The sequence below is a fragment of the Liolophura sinensis genome, chromosome 1, assembly GCF_032854445.1.
Source record: "Liolophura sinensis isolate JHLJ2023 chromosome 1, CUHK_Ljap_v2, whole genome shotgun sequence".
Lineage (NCBI taxonomy): Eukaryota > Metazoa > Mollusca > Polyplacophora > Chitonida > Chitonidae > Liolophura > Liolophura sinensis.
The window spans coordinates 18,870,736-18,893,229 of NC_088295.1; the positions used below are offsets into that span (position 1 = coordinate 18,870,736).

At 37.5% G+C, this 22,494-nt stretch overlaps 1 protein-coding gene across 1 annotated transcript; it reads left to right on the forward strand.

Moving 5' to 3' along the window:
* The first annotated feature begins 2 nt into the window (after positions 1–2).
* Positions 3–22,452, forward strand: LOC135476840 (centrosomal protein of 112 kDa-like). The gene is made up of 30 exons (XM_064756981.1): positions 3–100; positions 554–707; positions 1,160–1,223; positions 1,317–1,434; positions 2,299–2,507; positions 2,925–3,027; positions 3,269–3,368; positions 3,715–3,776; positions 4,284–4,350; positions 4,836–4,894; positions 5,146–5,232; positions 5,755–5,854; positions 6,212–6,330; positions 6,564–6,707; positions 7,006–7,160; positions 7,715–7,844; positions 8,503–8,595; positions 8,907–8,966; positions 9,599–9,678; positions 9,942–10,077; positions 12,861–12,968; positions 14,574–14,756; positions 15,337–15,480; positions 16,096–16,182; positions 16,693–16,755; positions 17,016–17,068; positions 17,375–17,471; positions 19,916–20,005; positions 20,236–20,301; positions 20,795–22,452. The coding sequence occupies exons 2-30, from the start codon at positions 599–601 to the stop codon at positions 20,933–20,935; spliced, it is 3,027 nt and encodes a 1,008-aa protein (XP_064613051.1). The 5' UTR covers positions 3–100; positions 554–598; the 3' UTR covers positions 20,936–22,452.
* Positions 22,453–22,494: the final 42 nt, after the last annotated feature.

The window sequence follows — 22,494 nt, forward strand, 5'->3', positions numbered from 1 at the left end:
ACGTCAAATATTGTCCATCACCTGATTTGTTATTTTCTCGATAAAAAGAAATGCTGGAAAGCAGCTTCGAGAAGTCTGGAATTTACGATACCATTCACGGGTAAGTGTACTCCATGATTCAAGAGTTGATGGGCTGTCCAATCATGTTGGAGCGATTTTGTTCGTCCTGTCATTGTCAGCGTTGATCAAGTTGCGCTTCAAAAATTCGAACGCGCTACAGCATGTCTTTTTGGATGGAGTGGGAAAGCACAAACTGTTCCTTTTTCTTCAAATTGTGCGCAGTTAACTTAATGGTATGTGTAATTGCGTACAGCTGATAGAGAACACACGTGTGCTTACAGTTAACTTGCTATGCAAGTAGTTTGACGCCATATTCACCAGGGCGACAGGCCTCTGCATGTCTTTCTCAGCCCGGGTACAAGTGGAAAATACCACCAAACATCTGTCGTGTACATTCTACAGTTCTTAGACTTTATTTTGTTTAATTGTTTTTCTTGGTCATGTGGTTGTACTATGGATATGTGTGTACTAATTTCTGAAAATTTACCCTTAGTTTGTGCGGCAGTGAGAGCTAAAGAACACAGGAGTATCATTCAGGATGGATAGCTTGTATGGAGCAGATCAGGGTACTGTCAAGCTGGATGAGGAGTTTGATAAATTTTTGGTTGACATGAAACCTTATGTGCTGACCCTACCACACAAGTCAGGTATATGAAAAAGTTATTCTTTCTTCTGAAAATGGATCTGGCAGCAACCTTTGGATGATTGTGAGTTTCCCCAGACTGCCTGCTTCCCTTTATAGTGCTGGCTGCCGACATATCAAACAAATTCTGAATATGAACAGAACAGACACATTGGAAATTATATCATGCTTGAATTTTAAATTCAGCATCGTTAGCCATGTTTATATTATGATGTACAAGTAAGCTATATTTGTAAATAAAGCTGTATCTGTTAAAAAATAGCATCTAAAAGATTTAGTTTTGTTAGTTTATGCCGACTGTTTATGAACTACTGAAAGTGATGATAACTAATTTGGTGTTCTTCCACATGAGTTTCAATTTTCAAACAAGTGTTTGAAATTACGAAGGTAGCTACAAATACTTTATTTAGTGCATATATTATCATGATTTTAACTGTGCCTTCTCACTTTCATCAGATCGTCAAAGGTGTGCTCTGTGGATTAAGAAATTGTGTGAACCACCAACAGGAATAACAGGAAGGTGAGAACTGCTGCCTCTGAAAACAACCTTAATTTCCCATGTCCTAGTTTATGATGAGAAGCTGACATTCTTTTAATCTCTTCCATTTTGCAGGAAAAACCGAAATATGCATTGTCAGATGATGCTTCACATGTTAAGACGAGGATCATTGGATGGACCTTTTGCTAGAAAACCAGAAAGAGGGCCTTTGTCAACACTTACACCTAACTCAGTAAGTTAACTGACCTGGTGTGGAAAGAAACATATTTATTCTAGATGACATTAACCTTTATCATTTACAATGGTTAACTTTCAACTGGTAAGCACTAATTAGACACATTTGCTCTTCAGGTTGCAGGGTACTCATTGCTACTGCACAGAGGCTGACATCGGCCTTTGAAGTTTAAGGTTGAAGCTGCTTTCTATGGCTAATGAAACAGAAATGTTTTAAAGTAATGCTAACTATTTGGTATTTTCTCCTGACCCTTTCTTCAAAACAGTTGATTATTCTGAATTGTAACTTGGTACGTGAAAAAATTCACAGAGCATGTTTACTCAGAAATGGGAGATATATACATATAATTTTTTATTTGATTCATGTCTTACACCATACTCAAGAATATTTCACTTCTACGAGGACAGCCAGCATTATGGTTGGAGGAAATGGCAAAATACAACAATTTGCAGGATGCTAGCAGACCTTCTCAGGTGCAGTTGGAGTTGAAACCAGTCTGAGCTAGGTTTGAACTCCCAGTCAGAGCGTTGGTTGGAGGCTCCTGGGTCATTGTGCTGCTTTTCCACACCAGCATGTTAACCACTCAGATACTTAAGCGATCATACACATGTACATGTACATTAATATTACGTAACCAACTTAACATCTACTTGAACAGTTTCCAGTCTGTCTATATACATATATACCTATACCTAAAACAGAACCATCAAGATTAATTTGTGATTCTGTGATTGTATATCATTTCACTCCCTGACAGATGTCTTCAGTTCGTCGTGTTGGCCATTACAATGTATCAGTTTCATATAGTATTATTTTTTTTTATGTTTAATGCAGTCTTTTCTGTTAATTTTTTTTATTTAGTCCATTTATTTTGACGAGCCTTCATTTGGGGCTAGTAAGAAAAGTGGAATACCAGACTGGGTAACTGGAGAGCTGGCTTTAGGGGACACAACTGGTTCCTCAATGTTAAAATCATCCACAGTGTCATCATATGATCCATCAAGTTTTACAGCATCTTCATGGAGATCAAGCCCCAACAAAACAGACATATCTATTTCTCCAAAGCTTAGGTATGAAAAGGGAGGTATTTTTATCACCTTCAATACAAGTTACATGTATGGCCATGGTAAACACATCATTGTGATTTACGCTTTTCACATTCTGTGAATAAACTCAGGAAGGTGCACTCTAATCCAGATACATATTGAAACTGTTTGTATCTGTCTTCTGTTTTAATGTGTGAAGAGAGTGTACAGCTTGTTGTGCCTGAAGGAAATTTGTTTTAAAAGATCCTGCTTTATACACCCCAAAAAAGAAAACTTCATCTGAAAAAATTATTAACAACTTCATCTGCCACATTAATTGCTGAATGAAATTTTATTTGGACAGACAGAAAGTAGAAACGAGAATGTACTGAAATGAATGAAGTTTATCATTGAATATATGGCTTATTGAAGTTAAAAATGGAATTTTGCTGTTCATTTCAGACGTCCCCATTCCAGTATAGCCCTAGGCATGGACAGAGATCCTTTCTCATTAAGTCCTAAAGGCATATTAGGTTCAAAGAAAGATCACCGACCGTTTTCACTGGTATGACATGTTTGTCCACTTCCACACTTGAAAATAGCAATATTTGTCAATTATGAAAAGTTATGAATGTTCAATAGCTTACAACTGAAAGATTCCCTCTTTAACTTGATGTTGTCTGTGGTTAACAGTTGCTTGAAGGTTTGCACTGTACCGTTGTCTCTGGTTGTGAGTTGTATATCCTTCTATTTAGTTGCATGACTGCATGTGTCCAATAGCATGTCTATTGTTTGTCCCTGCACAGGATGATATGAGCATTGGCAAATTGCCTGATGATAAGCCTGCTGTGACGTTCATGACAGACGATCTTGACTTAGATTTGCCAAAGAGTATTACAAAATCAGGTAACATTATTTACACATACAGGTTTGTTATTATAGCCTATCATAGTTTTCAATGTCCATTACTTGTACAATTAAAATATAAATATACATGTATATGCACACTTCCTTGGACTTGAACAGTCTTAAATCATTATTCACCGGTAATCTTTCTGAAGTTACTTTCTTCAATTATAAAAATGTAAAGTTACCCACAAGTAGCTAGTATGCTGCCGAAAATGTCCAATTTAACATTAACGCTCAAATGATTATTAGGGTCTGAGAATATCATTTCCTATACTTACATTTGTTAGAAAATATGGTGTTGACTTCACTTCTTAGTGTTTCTGTACATACCATTTCTCCTTAGATGAAGAATCTAAAGATAAGAATGCCTTGTCTGCTACAGCTATCTCAAGTGTCACTGATGATGTGAGTACAATGCTTGTTGCATGGTCTATGGTGGTACTTTTATGCTGTGTGTATTAATCAAGGATGGCCTTGTATACACAAATGACTTATAAAAGGAGAAATTGCTTTGAGCTTGTTGCACCTTGTGTTTGCTTGCAGCTGTCATGTAACTGGTTTTGGTGTGTGTTTTTTAGTGTCTGTTGTAATGTTGAAGTGATGGTGACAGGTGAAAGTGGAATTATGCAGACTTACTATCGTATGACCTCATCATCAGCCATAAGCACAAACTTACAATTTTTCAATAAAAAAATATTGTTTTGTTCTTTAGTTCTATGTGGAAGTGGCAGATGCCCTGTTTGGAAAGTCCTTGTATTTGACTTCATCTTTTACTGGTTAGCATAATAGTAGTTCTTCAGAATGTAGCATATTATTTTTTTTCTAAAAGGTATTTTATGTGCCAGTAAATTTCATTGAAATTGTTATAGAATAGAGAAAATTTGATACATTTGTGCGTGTATTGTTTATTAGTTATCTGACTGGAGCAGACCTCTTCAGACCTCTGAGGTGTCCGATTCCTTATCAGTCCGGTCATCAGGTTAGTTTCACTCGTTACGAAAGTGCTATACATCATACCTCTCGGACTGAAATCAGTATTTTGCCCATTAACACCCTTCTTCGTCTTATTTAAAATTTGCATTAAATTTAGATTCTATAGCCATCATTAGCTAATATATGTATCAAAGTAATATTTTTACATGTGTTTATATTGATAAAAAATTTTAAATTATGGTATGTCATGGTTAAGATGGTTGCAAGCGGTCATTAAAGCCTTTTACATAAATATATCTGTTGCCTAGATTCACTCTAGTTTCCATTTGTCATATGGTAACCATATAAACCTGAATACATTCAGCAAATTATACATGAAAAAAGTTGCTGGCTGTCTAACACAGTGCGTTGTACTTTGTGTAAATTCACACAGGTGTAGTTATATTTCCTTTCCACATTGATTTGAGTAAAGCTTTAGGCAGTTTTTGTCAGTTTTGTTTCCTCACTTTCTATTCTTTGAATTTGGTTCAGGATTGTCAGGACTGAAGGAGGACAGACTTGTGTTTCCAAGTAAATCAACAGAAAGAGAGGTGAGAACAGCTTTTGTGCATTAGAGAGGTTTTAGGTGTCATTGGTGGATATATGACTAATATGGCACCGCTACCCTTAAAAACAAGGTCAAATTTAGCTTCCAATTAGTTCTTCATGTTTTGATTAACTATACTTTATGAATCTTTAATCTTTTGTTCTGAGTAAGATCAGTGATTTTGGCAATTTGTGATTGTGGGAATGCGATGACCTCAGAATCATTATATCATTAAATGTCAGATTTTCTTTCTAGGTTGAAGTGAAAACAAAAATGCTTGAAGCTAAATTCCATGAAGAAAAACTTCGTCTTCAACAGAAGCATGATACAGCTGTCCAAAAGGTAAGTTTAGTGCAACAGAATATTTTAATTTTTATCCGATACTGTTAACATAATTTTTTTTTATCTCATGGGGCCAGTCTTGTCTGGTCAATAAATTATTGAAATAATCAGATATTATTTTTCTTCATTGACGACTGTATGGATAGCATATCAAGGACTCCAAACAGGTCTCCTTGCTGAAAATGTTCATTACATGGGAAGTGCTGCTTGATAGTCTTTTGGTTGGCATTGATAGGATGATATGTCAGTGACACAGAGCACTCCAAAACGTTTAATGTTTTAATGTTAATGACGTAATAAGATTTATTTTATTTCTTTGATTTTTATTTAATGCCATGTGTGAGGAATTTTCCCGTGTATGACGGTGGTTAGTTTTATAGGTGAAGGAAACAGGGTAAACTACCTACTGAAAAATTTCTCCACATAGGACGTACAGATACATGTATGTCCAAGGCTGTATCTTGTGTGCCATGCAGTTGGAAGTTGATGCCTTGATGGTAGCAACTGGCTTCCGCTTTTCAGATATTGGATCGCAAGAATGCTGAAATTGAAGAAGTAAAAAGTCATTATCGCCAAAAAGCCAAAGAAATGGAGGAATGTGTGACAAAGTTGGATAAGAAAGGTGAGAATCATTGAAACTTTGTTGAATGATAATTTCCTGAAAAATATATAGTGAGGCAAGACATTTTCAGTTTCAGCTTCATAATTATTTTGTTACTAAATGAAATTTTCAGGGGTCAGTTGTTCAAAAAGTGTATTAAATCCTAATACCTGTCTTGTTTTAATACAAAACCAATTGGATTCTAGTCCAGACTTAAGTTATATACCAAGCTTAATTGCTAATACACTTTGAACAACTGGGCCCAGAAGATTTAACCGTATACACATATAGATTGATAATGTATTGTTGTTACATGTGTACTGTGTGAAGTATGAATCAGTAGTTTGATGAGTCCTAATCACATGTCAATGGTTGTAGTGAGTTCTCAACAGAAGGAGAGTCAAGCAGCTGTAGAAAGCAAGGATAAGCAAATTTCCGAGCTCAGGAAAGCACTTCAAGAATCTGTTGAATCTAAGAAGAACGAATATGAGAAAAGGGTATGTGAATATACATGTAGTTGAACTAATGTTTTGTTGAATACTGGGCATAGTACATATATTTTTAAATGCAGAGAGACTAAAGACTGTTACCTAGCTCAGCTGGTCATGGTACTAGTTATTTAATGGGTCAAAAATGAGCTGCAAACAAATCATTATGGATGTAGTGTTGTGTGAAGATATGGTGGAGGAGGTTAGCTTTGTTTTGGCATTTGTACAATTTCTCTTTCTAGCTTCACAATATATTAGCGAACTTTGAGCAGGAAAAGTTGGAAATGCAACGACAACACACAAAGAACATCCAGGAAATTTTAGATGATACAAATGCAAGATTAGCCAGAATGGAAGAGGAATACAGCCAGCAGACGCTCTCCACTGTAAGTGTTGTCAAATAACAGTTCCAATGGAGAGATATGTGTAGCAAAGTTTGTTGTTTTTTTTTTCATTTCAATACCGTGATGTGTTTTTTTATCCTTAAGAACTAAAAGCAAGTAACATGCATGTATAATACTTGTTTTCCCTCATTCTAGACTTGTCCATCCATTGTTTATAGCTTAAATTTAAATTTAAATTTACAAACAATTATTCTTTGTTTTTGTTTTTTTTTAGCTTTATTTCTAAAGCTGATGCTATTTATCCATAATTTTTATATGACTGGCAAATTTGTGGTTTCAGACTGAGGTTATAAGGGAACTGGAAAGTCGTCTTCAGCAGCTGACAATGGAAGCAGAGAGCACAGCCCAGAGCAAGTCAGCCTTAGAGAGAGATAAGATTGAAAAACAGTCAATGGTGGAGAGACTCACTACTGACCTGGAGGAGCTGAAAGCACGGTAACTTGTCCATTTACAAGTTTTGGTCACATTTTATCGTATGGTATATGTTTCTATTCCCGTTAGCCTGTTTTTCTCAAAGCAATTAGGAGATAATTGTCAGTAATAAGGTAAAGACCAATTGAACAGTCGTTCATCCCTTCGTGAAACAATATTTGATTTCAATGTTGGAAAAAATTTTGTGCTTCACTAAAATTGTTCTTTTGTGAAAGGATAAATTTGTGCTCTGCTAAAATTGTTCTTTTCTGAAAGGATAAATACATGCTTTCTGAACACACAAGATATGGTATTAATTTTTAAAAAATTTCTGGTCATGTAATTTATACAGTGTATGATCATGGCTGTGACCAATTCAATTTGTGCTTTCAAGGGCTGGAAAATTACTCTCATTGCATTCTGAGCATCTGGAGGTCTTCAGTGACTGGGGCTTTCATTCAAGCCATGAACTGTTAGGTCGGCACATCATGTACAGGTCAGCTGATTTTCACAACAAATAGCAGAACGAAATCCACAGTATGCTGATTGTACACTTTATTCCATGTAATGTTTTATAGGTGTTTTGAGTTGGAACAAAAACTGAGCAGAAGGGAAGAGGAACATGAACAGGAACTGCGAGTGTTACACAACAAGACAGACGCCACTGTAGAGTTTCTAAAACAGGAACAAAACATAGCAGCTGCAAAGGTTTGCACTCAGCTAAATTACTACAATATTACCTCCTTTTATTCCCAGTGCTGATTGGTAACAGAATATCTGTAAAAAAATTGTTATGGTTTTTTGCTCACGGGTTAGAAGAAAACAAGCGATGAATGACTAATATAACTTCGAAATCAAAGGTTAGGTGTTAATTGACCAACCATTAGCAACATCTTCAAGTTAACTTATGTCTTTCTTGGATGTGCTATGAAAATAGTGACAGCCATATCCACCATTTGATGTTGCTGTATGAGATTAATTCTTTTGAGGGCTTCAAAATAAAGCATGAGCTGGGAAGTCAGTCCTCCCACTCCGTCCATTCTTGTTTATGAAAGTGTGGCAAAATTGGGGCTTGAATAATAACATTATGATAGGGCTAACAAATGCTTCTTTCGAGTGCATGTGGATATCTGTCCACTCAACTGGTACATTATTATAAACCTGTCCAGTTTTTCCAGAAATTTATATCTATATGTTGCATATGCAGACAACAGTTTTCTTGTTAAATTGTTAAATTGAACGCTGTTATGCATACAATAGCGGTATGCATGAATGCAAATTTCTTAAATGTCCGGTGACTCAGATGAGATTTAAATGGAATATGTGTCTCCATTGATCACTGATGTTTACATGTGTTTGTCACCAGGCTGCAGATACTATCTCTGACTTAGAACAACATATGGACCATCTGAAGAGAAGTCTGAAGGATTCAGAAGATCAGAGGCAAAGACAAATCAGGGTGAGAGGATGCACTGGGCAGCTGAAAGACACTCCAAGGCTTTCCTTGTGTGACTTTTAGTTTCTCATGAACAAATAGTTTACACTCGTGTTTAAAGCCATGTGACGATCACTGGGACTCCTTCTGGTTTGCCTGATAGAAAGGAATGTCTGTCAAAAACCAGCCTTGGCACAATATTTGATGATGGCAACATTTCATACTGGTATCTTGGGAGTGACAAAAAAAAAATCATTTATTTCATAAAAACTCAACACCAGATTTACAAACATTTTATCTTGGTCTTAGGAATAAACATATTTCATCTGTTGTAGGAATCAGAGCAAGTTTATCAACAAGACAAGCTACATGTAGAAAATCTACATGACAAGCAGGTTTGTGAAATACAGAGTTATAGTTGTTCAGTTTTATTTAGCAGATAGTGATTAAAATTTCATTTGAACGTAGGTGTAAATCATAAAAGGGTCTTTGATGCACTGGAAAAAAAGTACTAGAAGAAATTCATATTAAAATAGTACTCTAAAGTGAAAAATTATGACTAAACCCGTTGAGTCATGAACCTCAACAATAACACTGATTTTTTTTTAAGGCAAAAATCACTCTAATGTGAAGTATGTATCAGGTGAAAGACCATTATAATCTGTCAAGGAAATTGGTTGGATGAATTTTTTTTTAGAATTTTTCTGCCCGAGTAAAATTGTGTTAAAAGATCAGATTCTGTGGTGGTCTGTTGTAACCCAGAAGATATCAATTACGTCACATTTATTCTTTTTGCCGGAATAAATGTAACTCGTTTTAAGATCTAATCGGTAAACCATAGAATTAGATATTCAAATGCATTTTACTAGGTTAAAACATTATAAAGAAATTAATCCATCTATTTTCCAGGACAGTGTTCTTTCATCTGATAAATATTTCATTTTGGTGTTTTCTTTGCCTTTAATGTTTTTAAAAAATGCTGAAAGATAAATTTTAAATTTTTTTTTCATTTCTTTTACCTAAATAGGTTAGGAGTTTGAAAAGAGAACTTGAGCACCTGGAACTGGACTCTCAGAAGAAAATCAAACGGTTGGAACAAATTATAAAGTGAGTAACGGAACAGGCATTTTACTTCAGTTCTATTAGAGCAATTGAGTTTCTGTCTTGAATGCACATATATGCAGGTAGTTTGAGCATGTTCACAGTTAATTGTAACACAAAAGCCTCAGAAGGAATGAATGATAACATGTATGTGCTTTATAGTGATGATAGTACGCTAGGGTATGAAAATACCATGAATGTTGTCATCGTAAGATACTAGACTGTTCTGATCAAAATAATTTACCCACATAAACTTCTTTGTGCTTTAGAGATAAAGATGATGAGATAAAACAGATGAAAGAGCAGAACAAGGTACAAGCTCTGCAGGCTGAACGAGCTCTAGAGGACTTCAAGACACAGGTGGAGAAGAATCAGAGTCGAGTGTATGATGAGATGAAATTACAGGTATGAATGCATACACTAAATATTAACATTATTGGCATTCATTCCATTCACTTCCATTTAGATTACTGTGCCACAACAGATGAGTGGCAAGAGTTTCATGGGATAGGATGAAAGAAAATTTCATTGCAGAAGATTCGGGTGAACTTCTTAGCTTAGAAGACAACGGTTTGGTGTAATTTAAGGTAGAACATCTGATGTGTATTTTTTTCAAATACAATTTGACGAAGTCATGTTAAAAATCAGGAGGTAAATCCCCCTTCTTATCCCAGCATCCCGAATGGATGAGCAGGATGAGAGAGATTCTTTGAGTATGTCCTGTTGAGGTCATATTGCTTATTCATGATACGGTCAGCTGACAGCATATTTTAGCAAGAGTCTCATAGCAATTGGTATCACCGTGCCTAAGCCATGCTGTGACTCTGCGGCATATCTTTTCAACGACTAGTCTGTTGGCATTAATAGTATCACTTGGGTGGGTTGAAAGTAGCTCAAACATCATACCTCTCAAGGTGACCTAAAACCCATCAACAAAGTTGACAAGGGTGGGTGTGAACTCTCAAGGCCTTGGCCTTTTATACTCAAGGAATCCCTCTCATCCTGCTTGTCCCCTCGGGATGCAGGGATGAGAGGGGGGATTCTTTGTCGTATGGTCTCAGCCATTTCGGGGTCACATTGCATGTTCAACGATATGACAACAAATCAACTTAAACTTGTGCAGGCACATGTATATTTCTCCATCTTTCTAAGACAATACTGATTCTTCAAATTGTTTAGAGGATTCATTTAAAGTGGAGCAATGATCGAATTTACGAAAAGTCGGTGCTGAAGAACCAATCAAGAAAAATGTGTGTGTCTGTCCCTGAAATTTCCTGGACTTGACACAAACAGTGCGAAATGCTTTGAGAGCACACTGGTTTTAAATGAAAGAAGTAACTGATCATTACATCTGCGAGAATTTGTCCTGTTAAGGTACTCAAATAAAGTCTGAACAACACACATTTCTGCATCCTGAAACTCCACACTTTGGAGGACTATTCTGTCTAATAGTTTTTAAACAGCTGGGTATTATGAAAGAAATTTTCCGTCGACACCTGGAGAGTCTCATGCTACTCAATGCTTGAAGAGTCTGTGCTTGATGCGCAGAAACCAAGGCCAACAAAGCGACTAGCTTAAAAGTTAATAACTTCAACGGGAGTTTAGAAAGTGGAACGCATGATTTCAAAAAAGACAACACTAATGATACATTCCATGTATTAAAATATCTCACCTGTGGTGGATCTCAATCAAAAACTCCCTGCATGAACCGTTTCAATACTGGCACAACATTATCAAAGAACAACAATGTTTGAGATGACTGTCCTCTGACTGCACCAAATACACCATCGTTGCCATGCGTTTTGGTATTGGTTATTAGTTGACTTGCACCAGTGATAAGTTGCGAAGCCTCAACTGAATGTACTGAACCAGTTATCGCCAGATATTGTGCAAGCGGTTAGTTCCGTCCCATAGGATGTCGCTTGGTTGTCCCAGGTATTGTAAGCAAATGGGGAAGAAGAACAGGGAAGTCGATCAGCATGTTGAGTAGAGCCAAAAACCCTGGCCAGGCTGGCCATTTGGGGACAATGACGACTGCTTTCAGGACGCAATCCTCTTGCACTTTTGTGAGGACTCAGCTGTTAAGTGTCGAGTTATCTCTAGTTTTGCATCTGCTGTTTAACGTATCCCAGATTTCAGGGTTGATCCTGGGTGGAATGAGGTATTTGCAGTTCTCATGTATAGGGTGTTTCTCTGTCATAGCTGCTACATTTGTCATTCTCAACGAAGCAGGAGTAATAAATTTGGCAAATCTGGCCCTTATGGATCACCAGAAGCCTTGCTGTTTGTGAAAATATTTAGGGTAGCAAACCCATCTGTAATATCCTCATGTTGTTGTTGTTCAGCCTGTGGGACGTGATTCTCAAAATCCTCTGAGTCGCCTGCTAGGTACATAACTTGAGCGGTTGCACCAACCAGCGTTCGTCATCGTAACACTCTCTACCTTGTGGGCAAGTAGCTTGCATAAAAAAATCTCACGACTCGTGAAGTCGGTCCAATTTTGTTTCCAAAGAGTCTATGCCTAGGTGGCCTCTATGTGCCAGTATGTGGCCATCTTGGACTGTGTCTGCATGTAGACCAGGTGGTCCCTGTACGTGTGCTTCTGTGAGCAGTTTACTGTTTACATTTACCTTGTCATCCAGTTTACATTTGCCTGTGGCGGTTTTCGAGCACCTGGCCCTTTGTTTGTTATCCGCAATGGACATGATAGGATCCCCGTCCGTATTAAACCCCTCAGAGTATGGGTAAGTATCATCTCCGAAGCTCATGTCCTCAGACAGTAGCATGTTCTGGCCTGTGGCGGTGCAAGGGCTGGAGTCCGTTTGGGCTTGCGCCCGAGTTACGGTATTACTCAACATGCTCTACTTGCGAGGTACTTTTTTTTTTTTAGTATACAACCTGATATGCGGCCTGTGTGGCGTGATGAAAAAAGATAAGTGGCAGAGTCACAGCCCGGCTAAATTACGCTGTCAGCTGACTGCATGATGAGTATGCAATGTGACCCTGAAATGGCGATACGACAAAGAATTAATTTTAGATGAAACATCTCCATCAGTTTTACCATGTAGTAACCAAGTTCAAGATGTTTACAGTAGAAGTGCCTTGTGTAAACATGTACTTTATCTACACACATTTGTATTGACACTTCCTTGACTAGATGTTATGTTAACATTTGTTTTTGTGTGTAGATGGAACGAGTTGAAGCTGACCTGAACAGATCTAAACAACTGAGGGAAAAACAGGCTGCTGAGTTTGTGACTCAGACAGAGGAGTGGAAACAGCAGCATGAGAGAGAGGTAAGATGTGAGTCATGATAACATAGACAGATGTGAGATTCCAAAGGTGCACAGTGATGAACTGAGTTTGTGAATCAGACAGAGGATTTGAAACGGCAGCATGAGAAATTGGTAAGATGTGTGTCATGATAACATGGGCAGATGTGAGATTCCAGAGGTGCACAGTGATGAACTGAGTTTGTAAATCAGACAGAGGAGTGGAAACAGCATGAGAGAGAGGTAAGATGTGAGTCATGATAACATAGGCAGATGTGAGATTCCAGAGGTGCACAGTGATGAACTGAGTTTGTAAATCAGACAGAGGAGTTGAAATTGCAGCATGAGAGAGTTGTAAGATGTGTGTCATGATAACATAGACAGATGTGAGATTCCAGAGGTGCACAGTGATGAACTGAGTTTGTAAATCAGACAGAGGAGTGGAAACAGTAGCATGAGAGAGAGGTAAGATGTGAGTCATGATAACATGGACAGATGTGAGATTCCAGAGGTGCACAGTGATGAACTGAGTTTGTGAGTCAGACAGAGGAGTGGAAACAGCATGAGAGAGAGGTAAGATGTGAGTCATGATAACATGGGCAGACATGAGATTCCAGAGGTGCACTGAGGTGAGCTGAGTTGAAACGGCAGCATAAGAGATTGGTGAGATGTGAGTCATGATAACATAGGCAGGTGTGAGATTCTAAAGGTGCACAGAGGTGGGCTGAGTTTGTGAGTCAGACAGTGGAGTTGAAACAGCAGCATGAGAGAGTGGTAAGATTTGGGTGATGATAAGAGAGCAGCTGTGGTATTTCAGAGATGCACCCTCTGTCTGACTCAGTTTATGAGTGAGACAGAGGAGTGAAAACAGCAGCTTGAGAGATATTTAAGATTTGTTTCGGTAATGATATGAATGGAACCTGTTAATTCTGGAAACATGAAGTATGCATGCATAGCATTGCATGCTTGTTTATGTACATCCACGAACCAGGTTAGCTGGTATAAATGATACAAGAATGTTTCAGTTAAACTTCAGTGTAAATATACATTAACCTGTATCTTGTTTTGATATATTCATATATTTACTTGATTGGTGTTTTGCAATGCATGTTGTTCTCTAATTAAAGCTCAACGTTTCTTACAAATCGGGGGCCTCCGTGGCTCAGTCGGTTAGCGCGCTAGCGCAGCGTAATGACCGAGGAGCCTCTCACCAATGCGGTCGCTGTGAGTTCAAGTCCAGCTCATGCTGGCTTCCTCTCCGGCCGTAAGTGGGAAGGTCTGCCAGCAACCTGCGGATGGTCGTGGGTTTCCCCCGGGCTGTGCCCGGTTTCCACCCACCATAATGCTGGCCGCCGTCGTATAAGTGAAATATTCTTGAGTACGGCGTAAATCACCAATCAAATCAATCAAATCTTACAAATCATCTAATTTTGAAGGGAGAATACCTTTATTTATTTGATTGATGTTTAATACCATATATTTGCCAATGGTTAGGTTTATGTGTGGAGGAAATGCATAGGTCAGGGGCTGATTGGCTCTAACAAACACAACACTTTAGTCAGCTGAGCTTGGGAGATACCCAAGTAACAGTAGTCAACCATACTTCACAATTCATGTTTTGCTTTGCAGGTGACAGAACTGAAAGTATCCTTTGAGCAGGAGAAGAGTCGCTTGCTGCATGAGAGTCATGCCCAGAAGGAACTGATACAAGGAGAATTAGAACGTGAACTGGAAGGGCTGAAATCCAGTCAGGCTCTTCAGGTGAAGGAACTTGAGGAGAGAGTCAGAGAAACTCATCGGCAAGACACAAAGGTCAGTCCAATCTCAGAGTATATGTTTAATGTTAGTTATCTTAGCCTTACAGTGCCCATGTTAAAGCTGCTCTAGTAATGCATATATTTAATACACATATATATCCAAACTTGATTACTATGTTTCACCCAATGTTTGGCATTTTTCAAATGACGCATTTTGCTTGATTCTCATTGATTCGTTCATTTTGTAGGGCTACAACAGTTTCTTGTGATATTTGATAAATTTCTTATTAGAACAATTGTCATTTTAACTCTGTTAACTGATTCTGAATGTGCTTTTTGACATACCAAACTTTGGGTGACTTAGGTGTTATGTCATCATAGATCAATAAGAAAGAAATTAATTACCATTGGGTTTGAGAAGAATAGGTTTAAGGACTGGCCGAGTCATGTTGTGATACATGTACGTGTTAGACAGAGCTATGTTCCAGACTGAAGCTACCGAAACATAAGCTTTATATTTTAAGACACTTTGTTAACAGTTGTCCCACTGTAGGTAAGTCCTGAAAAAATTATCAACTTAGAGAAAGACACAGGAATGAGAGAGTTTACATTAACATGTTACTTTATCCATGTAGATCATTAATGATCTGGAGAAGCAGTGTCGAGACCAGAGAGAGGAGCTGGTACAGTGTAACCAGCTGAGAAAGCAGCAGCTAGTGGAGCTAGGCCTGCTCAGGGAGGAGGAGAAACAAAAGATGCAGAGGGACCAGGAGGCTCAGGTAGCTGGCATCTGCTTACCTCACAAGACAAAGCACAATGCAAAGCCTGACAAAGCGGCTAACACAATGCAAAGCCTGACAAAGCGGCTAACACAAAGCAAAGCCTGACAAAGCGGCTAACACAAAGCAAAGCCTGACAAAGCGGCTAACACAAAGCAAAATCTGACAAAGCGGCTAACACAATGCAAAGCCTGACAAAGCGGCTAACACAAAGCAAAGCCTGACAAAGCGGCTAACACAAAGCAAAGCCTGACAAAGCGGCTAACACAAAGCAAAGTCTGACAAAGCGGCTAACACAAGGCAAAATCTGACAAAACACCCCACACATGGCCAAATCTAACAAAACAGCTTACACAAGGCAAAATTTTTAAAAGCTGTTCACCAGTTCTTGCAGTTTAGATGGCAGCTCTCTCTTTTTTTGAGTTCTCTCTTTATTTTTTTGTTGTTACTTTTAAACGTCAGTAAACGTCACTACCAAAGACATACAATGTGATGAGTTCAAGATAAAAACATTAAAATCATGCATGCATTTTGTTTGTAGATCTTGTTGTAGTTTTATGTGGAATATTAGAGACAGATGTGTAAAAAATCTGTTTGCACTCTATTCCAATACAGCTGGCCCGGTTAAGGACAGAGATGGAACAGCAGAAGTTAGAACTCCAGAAAACACACAGTGCTGAGATGGAGAAGACTTTGGACAAGGTGAGTAGTGTTATAGTATCTGATTGTAACGCATCTATTTTTTTATCAGAAACTTTTAAATTTACCTTTAAGACAAGTTTTAATGCATTTTATGCAATCAAAGCTGGAAACTATGGACTCTGTGTTGGGTTTTGTTTAGGACTGTGTTTCTTATATATGTATGATGGTATGCGGGAGGTTCAACCCATTTAGAGCCAGGTATGGGTAAAGGCTCAGAATGCAGTCTTTCTGTTGTCTTTTATGGTACTGAGCATTAAGGGGTAACCACAAAGCTGAGCCAGCTGAAATCAGTATTCCATGACTGGGTGAGGTGTCTTGTTTGGTGTCTTCGTCATGATGGCACAGTATAAATATGGTTGCATCGGGCTGTCCCTGTCACAAGATGACAAAGGCAGTATATCTCTGTTATCTGCTGCATGACTTTCATTTGCAGCACTAGTTGTGTTGGTGTTATTTATGAATGCACGAATAGTATGAATACATTGCTGAGTGGTGGCTCTTTATCTGCAGGCCAATGGTCGACTGAAGGACATTGAAAGGGAATACACAGAACGAGCTCAGAAATCCACACAGGTCAGTGACAGAAGGGAACCTCTATAAATAATATGGAGTCTATGTATGCTGATCAAATGCAATAAAAAGTGGAACAGAGGAGTTAAATGATACACATTATCTTTTTTTGTGACTAACATATAGATTACATGGGACATAAAGAATTACTCTCACAAGTTTGGCAATTACTATTTGATATCACCAAAGAGCATAGTGGCTTTGTAATATAATTTGTAATTATATGAAAAGTTCTAACAATCACAGTACAAACTTTTTTCCAGACCATTTCAGAGTTACAAGGTACAATACAGCAGCTGAGAGACGAGATGAAGAAGTAAGCTTACTCTAAAATAGCTTGTAACAAATGCTTTTAAAGATCTTCAGCATGATTGAAGAGTTCAGGTATGTGGAGAAATGTTGGCTCCACACATGTAATGCTGATTTAATTGTAAGTATTACCTATTGAGTAGTGCAAACATTCATATTCATATATGTGTGTGCCTGTATATATTCCTGTTTAGAACAGGAATTAGACATCCTCACAAAGGAATGTCCTTCCTATATGTATATGTCTGCAACATCAGTTGTACATGTAACAGGTTTTTCTGTAACCTGAATATGTATTACTGTCCATTTACAGACATAGAGAAACAGCAGAGAGAAGGGTTTTTGACCTGAATGTTAGACAAGAGGAAGAGAAGAAGGCCATACGCAAACAGCACAACACCACAATTGATGTAAGTTGTAATATGGAAAATCAATCTTATTACCAATGTCATTCTAATACACAGTAAATAACACTTTATTCTGGACTAATGCTACTACCAAGCTTAAGTTCTACTACACTTTTAAATAAGTGGAAGACCTAAATGTACTTAGAATAAGCACAGTATTTACAAATATAGCTGCTAAAACAGCGATGCCGGGGTTCAAGCCTGTATAGCATGTATATGTAGATGTGCCAAATGTAGTAAATCTACATTTGGACAATATTTGAAGGCGAGTATGTGCTCTCTTTTTTAACACAGCTCAACGATTTTCAGCATACATAAAGTACATATATAGCAATTTGCACTCAGTGATTTTCAGCTTTACACCTAGCACATTTTCAGTCACAAGATTTCCAAATATGGTCTAAATTGCACTTTTGCACAATTTGATCGCAATTTGCAGCAGAACTGTATGTTGCAGGAAAGATTCGTGATCAGGATGTCAAACTACATCGGGTAGCATGCTTACAAAATTTGTACATTCATCCTAGACATAAATGTATTAAAAATGCATTATATAACATGGGGATATGTGCCTAAGCGCCAAAAATATAGTAAATCGGCCTTTGGATAATTTTTCAAGCACTGCAACTCCCACATTTATTAAGACATTTCAACAATTTTCTGCACATGTACAGTACACAATAGCTCTTTGAACTTGGCCAATTTCAGCTTTACAGCTGTAGCGGTTTTGTGTCATGTGACCTCCAAATATAAGGGAAAATCGCTCTTTTTCAGACTTTAATTTCAATTAGCAACAAAGAGAAAAAGTAAAAAAACGAGATTCGTGATCAGAACATCAAACTATGCCTAGCATCATACTTAAAATGTTTAAATTCAGAAAATTTTAATCACGTGACAAATTCGCGATCGACTGCCCGAGACACATTTGCAGCCGGAAAACTTCATTTAAACATTTCCAGTGAGAAAACTGTTGATCGCAGCTCAAATATGTTGGCCTCCTATGGAAAGAGAATGTCTTGGGCTACAAGTTGGTGCAAGTTTGAGAGTTCTTACGCCCATAGTTCTCTAGTTACAGGTCACTGAAATTACGTAAATAAATTTTAGTTTTTGGATAATATCTCAAAAATTTACAAAGATAGGGAAAAAATGCGGTTGGAATCAATGGCTCAAAATACACCAGAAAACGTTTAAAAAATGGAAATGTCATTCTAGTAGTAACGTCACAACTACGACAACTAGTGGCAAGCTTCCAAAGGTTTTGCGATTCAACAGTTTTCTCAAACTTGTTGTAACTACCAACAGTCAACCTGCATATCAAATTTCAGACCACTCCGTTCAGTGGTTCTTGAGAAGTTGTTTAAACAATTTCATATAAAATGCAATATGGCCGCCAAACCAAGTGACATGGAAAAACCAGAATTGGCCGTCACACAACTGCAGGTATGGGGGAATTTCACTGCAAAATATTAAGTCAATCAATCAAATGGTACCATCACAAAATCAAATAAATAATACCTTTAACATGGCCCATTTTACTTAAATGGGGCATTTCTCGGGGTGTTTTTTTCCTCATACAGAAAACTATTTCACCTAGGAAAAAACTAAGCACATATTCATGTTCTGCATGGGAAATAACATATTTAAATCCGATTAAATTTAATGCATGCTGTTATTTGGCCTTTTTAAGATGGCTGCCAAAAGTAATTTGCAATTCCAATTTCTTGGGCTATGGGCTATATTGTATGAGAATTTCAGAGTAATTTATTTTGCACTTTTTCACTTTAAGATGTTTAAAACAATTTTTCCTTTTTCAAAATGGCCGTCACGTCACGTGACTTCTGGAAGCAAACTTCAGACACAATATGCCATACATTTGTCAATTGTATGAAACAAAAGCCAATGCTTTTAATGCTGATGTTATCTGTGTATCCTAATTTGCATATTTAAACACACTAAAAATGGAAAATTTAAACAAGATTCTCATATTTGACTAATATTGAGCTTTGCAAACTAGAGTGATACACCAATGGACAGCATTCAGCAATTTGAAGCGAGTTCATCCAGCCATTCTCCAGAAGAAGATTTTTAAAGAAGGATTGGATTTTCGGACAAAATCCATTGTGGCCACCATGTGACGTGACCGATGGTCACCAAAAGTTACAGACTATCGTGTTAAGATTTCAGCTTTCTACCTCTGACCAATTTTTCTATAATTCAGAAAAAAATAGTGAGGAATAATAATAACCATAAAAAAATAATTATAAGAATCTGAATAATTACAGTAGGGCTTCTAGTCAGAGGCTTGAACCCTAATAAGTTACAGGCAAAGTCTAAATTCCGCCTCAGTGGCAGTTGTGAGAGAGTATGTTGTAGCTATATTAGTATTACAATATAAGTATTGTAGAGGGCTGATGAGTAACTAAGAAATGTTTTTTTTTTCTTTGTAGGCTTTGCAGCAAGAACTAGAAAGACAGTGTGCCAGGGCAAGAACTGCAGATAAGAAACTGGAACAGCGAGAGATTGATCATGAGCAGAAGGTGGGCAAAGTTTTGTGTTTGTTTGTACAGTCTCTGTTTATGAACTTGTGGTCCTACAGACTATCTACAGAAAATAGTGGTGTGATATTTATGAATATATTCATGAAAACTTTTGAGATTTATCCTCCCTTGCCTGATAGTTTTCCTGCTGTTGCAATTATGTGCATATATTGTGGTCTTAATTCTTTATTCCAGTAGTTTATCATGTGTTTTTTTTTATTGTTTTTCAGATGACAGAGTTAAAGATTCAGTATGAAGAGAGGATGCATGGTCTAATGCCAGCTTCTGTTAGACAGGTAAATTTTGGGGCTAATTTTGGGGCAAATCAGTGATTTGGGGCTTAGCTCCAAGAATCTGAGTTTCAAACAATGGGCTAGTGATCATGATTCAGATGGTGAGACGGCATGTTTTTTAACCCTGTGAGGTGGAGCTAGATGTCAGTTCTAAGATACATACTATCCATTTTGTTCTGTCAGACTTCTCTCTGTGGTCAACCACTTAACACTTAGTCATATGCAAGCATCCATTGAATCATAACTATTTGGTGTCGTCATGTCTGAACCACTTGGTGTCATGCACATTTGTTTTCCTTTGTTGACGTATTGTTCACATTTGTACCACATGCAATTCAAGGGTACTTTGAAGCCAAACTTGGTAATTTTTTTTTTTCATTTTTGTGTAGGAAATATTCCCCCACCAATGGCTCGTAACTGCATCCATGAAATGTCTTAGCCTTGTCAGTAGGAATTTTTACATAAAGGTGATTGAGTGTGTTTGTCTGTGTTTCAGGAACTGGAGAATACAATATCATCCCTGCGGTCCCAGGTTCAGTCTATTCAGCAGAGAGCCAGTATCTTACAAGATGAGCTGGAGATGAGGACATCTGTCACCCCTTCCGTGTCTTTCACTCACACACCAATAAAGACATAACAATCTATTCAATCCATGTCACAGAATTACAAGCAGTATTACCAGAGTCTAAGTCTCAGTATAAATCCCATCGCATCATCCTATCATCTCTAGGTGCCTTCTGTAAAACATGATTTCTACATAAGTAGTTTCCCACAAAGTCATCGTCATTTTTTGATCTTTGTGATGAAAAGCAATATATATCGGGTGAGCATAAAAAAATGGGCCGTACTTTGATACTGCATTGAAACATTATCCTTTGTTCAAACCCTTTCAAACATGATTTTGTTAACAAACTCACCAATTTTCAAGGTCATAGCTTGAATAGTCTGTACACAGGGTTAAAGTGAAAACATAGCCTCAAAAACGCACGTTCTGGTGACCCACATCTAGTTCGCGCTCTGCACCTGTGTAACACGTGTCAATCAAGTGTCGTCTGGAAAAATTGTCTGGCTCTAGTGTTAGAGAAACCCTTCTGCCAGATAGGCACAAGTTTTGCTGAATCAAGATGGTTTTCTCTGCTACAGACAAGGAATTGATCACCTTTTCAAGTAAAACAATGTAGAGCATCATTTTGAAATGTCCGAAAAACGCGTTTTTGACTCTGTTTTGATTTTTGTCCCACGAACAGAAATCTTAAAGGATGAAATTGAAATTTGGTCTGTATACTAGGGACATAATGGGTTTTGAGTGTGTAAATTTTTGGAAGCAGACGTAAGAGAGTTTCAGAGATTTTGAGTGTCAAAGTATGGCCCATGTTTTTACGCCCACCTGATATGTAGCAGTTAATACATAGAGGAGGGGCATTTACATTTCCTCACTAAAGGTTGCCAGTGTTGATGGACAAAAGCCACTACTGGGCGAAGGACAAGTTACAGGAATTACTTGGAATTGTCAGATCAGCACAGCTTGTCATTAACCTCAAATTTGAATAATGTCATCAAGGTTAGAAGTACTAATTGGTCCCCAACCCAGGGAGTTACCATAGATACATGAGTATATTTTATTTGTCTATATTACTGGTTAACTGGTTTTTACAGCAGTACAATGTTTTGAAAGAGTGGTCAAATAGGTATTCCTTTGTGAAAGGTAGGTACGATGGTTTGGGCACATGTCTTGCCCTAAGCAGTCTGTCTGTCTTAATACCCGTGATACGTCACATTGTCATTCACATTAATATTTATTCAAGCATACTGTGCCTCATTGATGTTTAATGAGACGTAATCCACCCCATTTTAAATGTAATAATTTCTACATTTTGGCTTATTATAGAACTGGGAACATGATATGTACATGTAGATATTCTTTTATTTATTATTTTTAATGGACGCTAGATTTTACATAAATAAGAACACTGCTCAAGTGGTTTAAGTATATAACATGTTACAAGGGCAATGTTTTAATGCATATACAGTCTCCATGTTATAACATGAAACCATTAATTTAATGCACCCATTTTATCTTTTGTTTGTAAATTTCAAATTCTACTTACTTGTGTAATATTTCTGTATATGCCAAATGGTACAAATAAATGATATTTTATGACATTTTCATTTTTCAAGTAGTTTGTGGTACTAGAT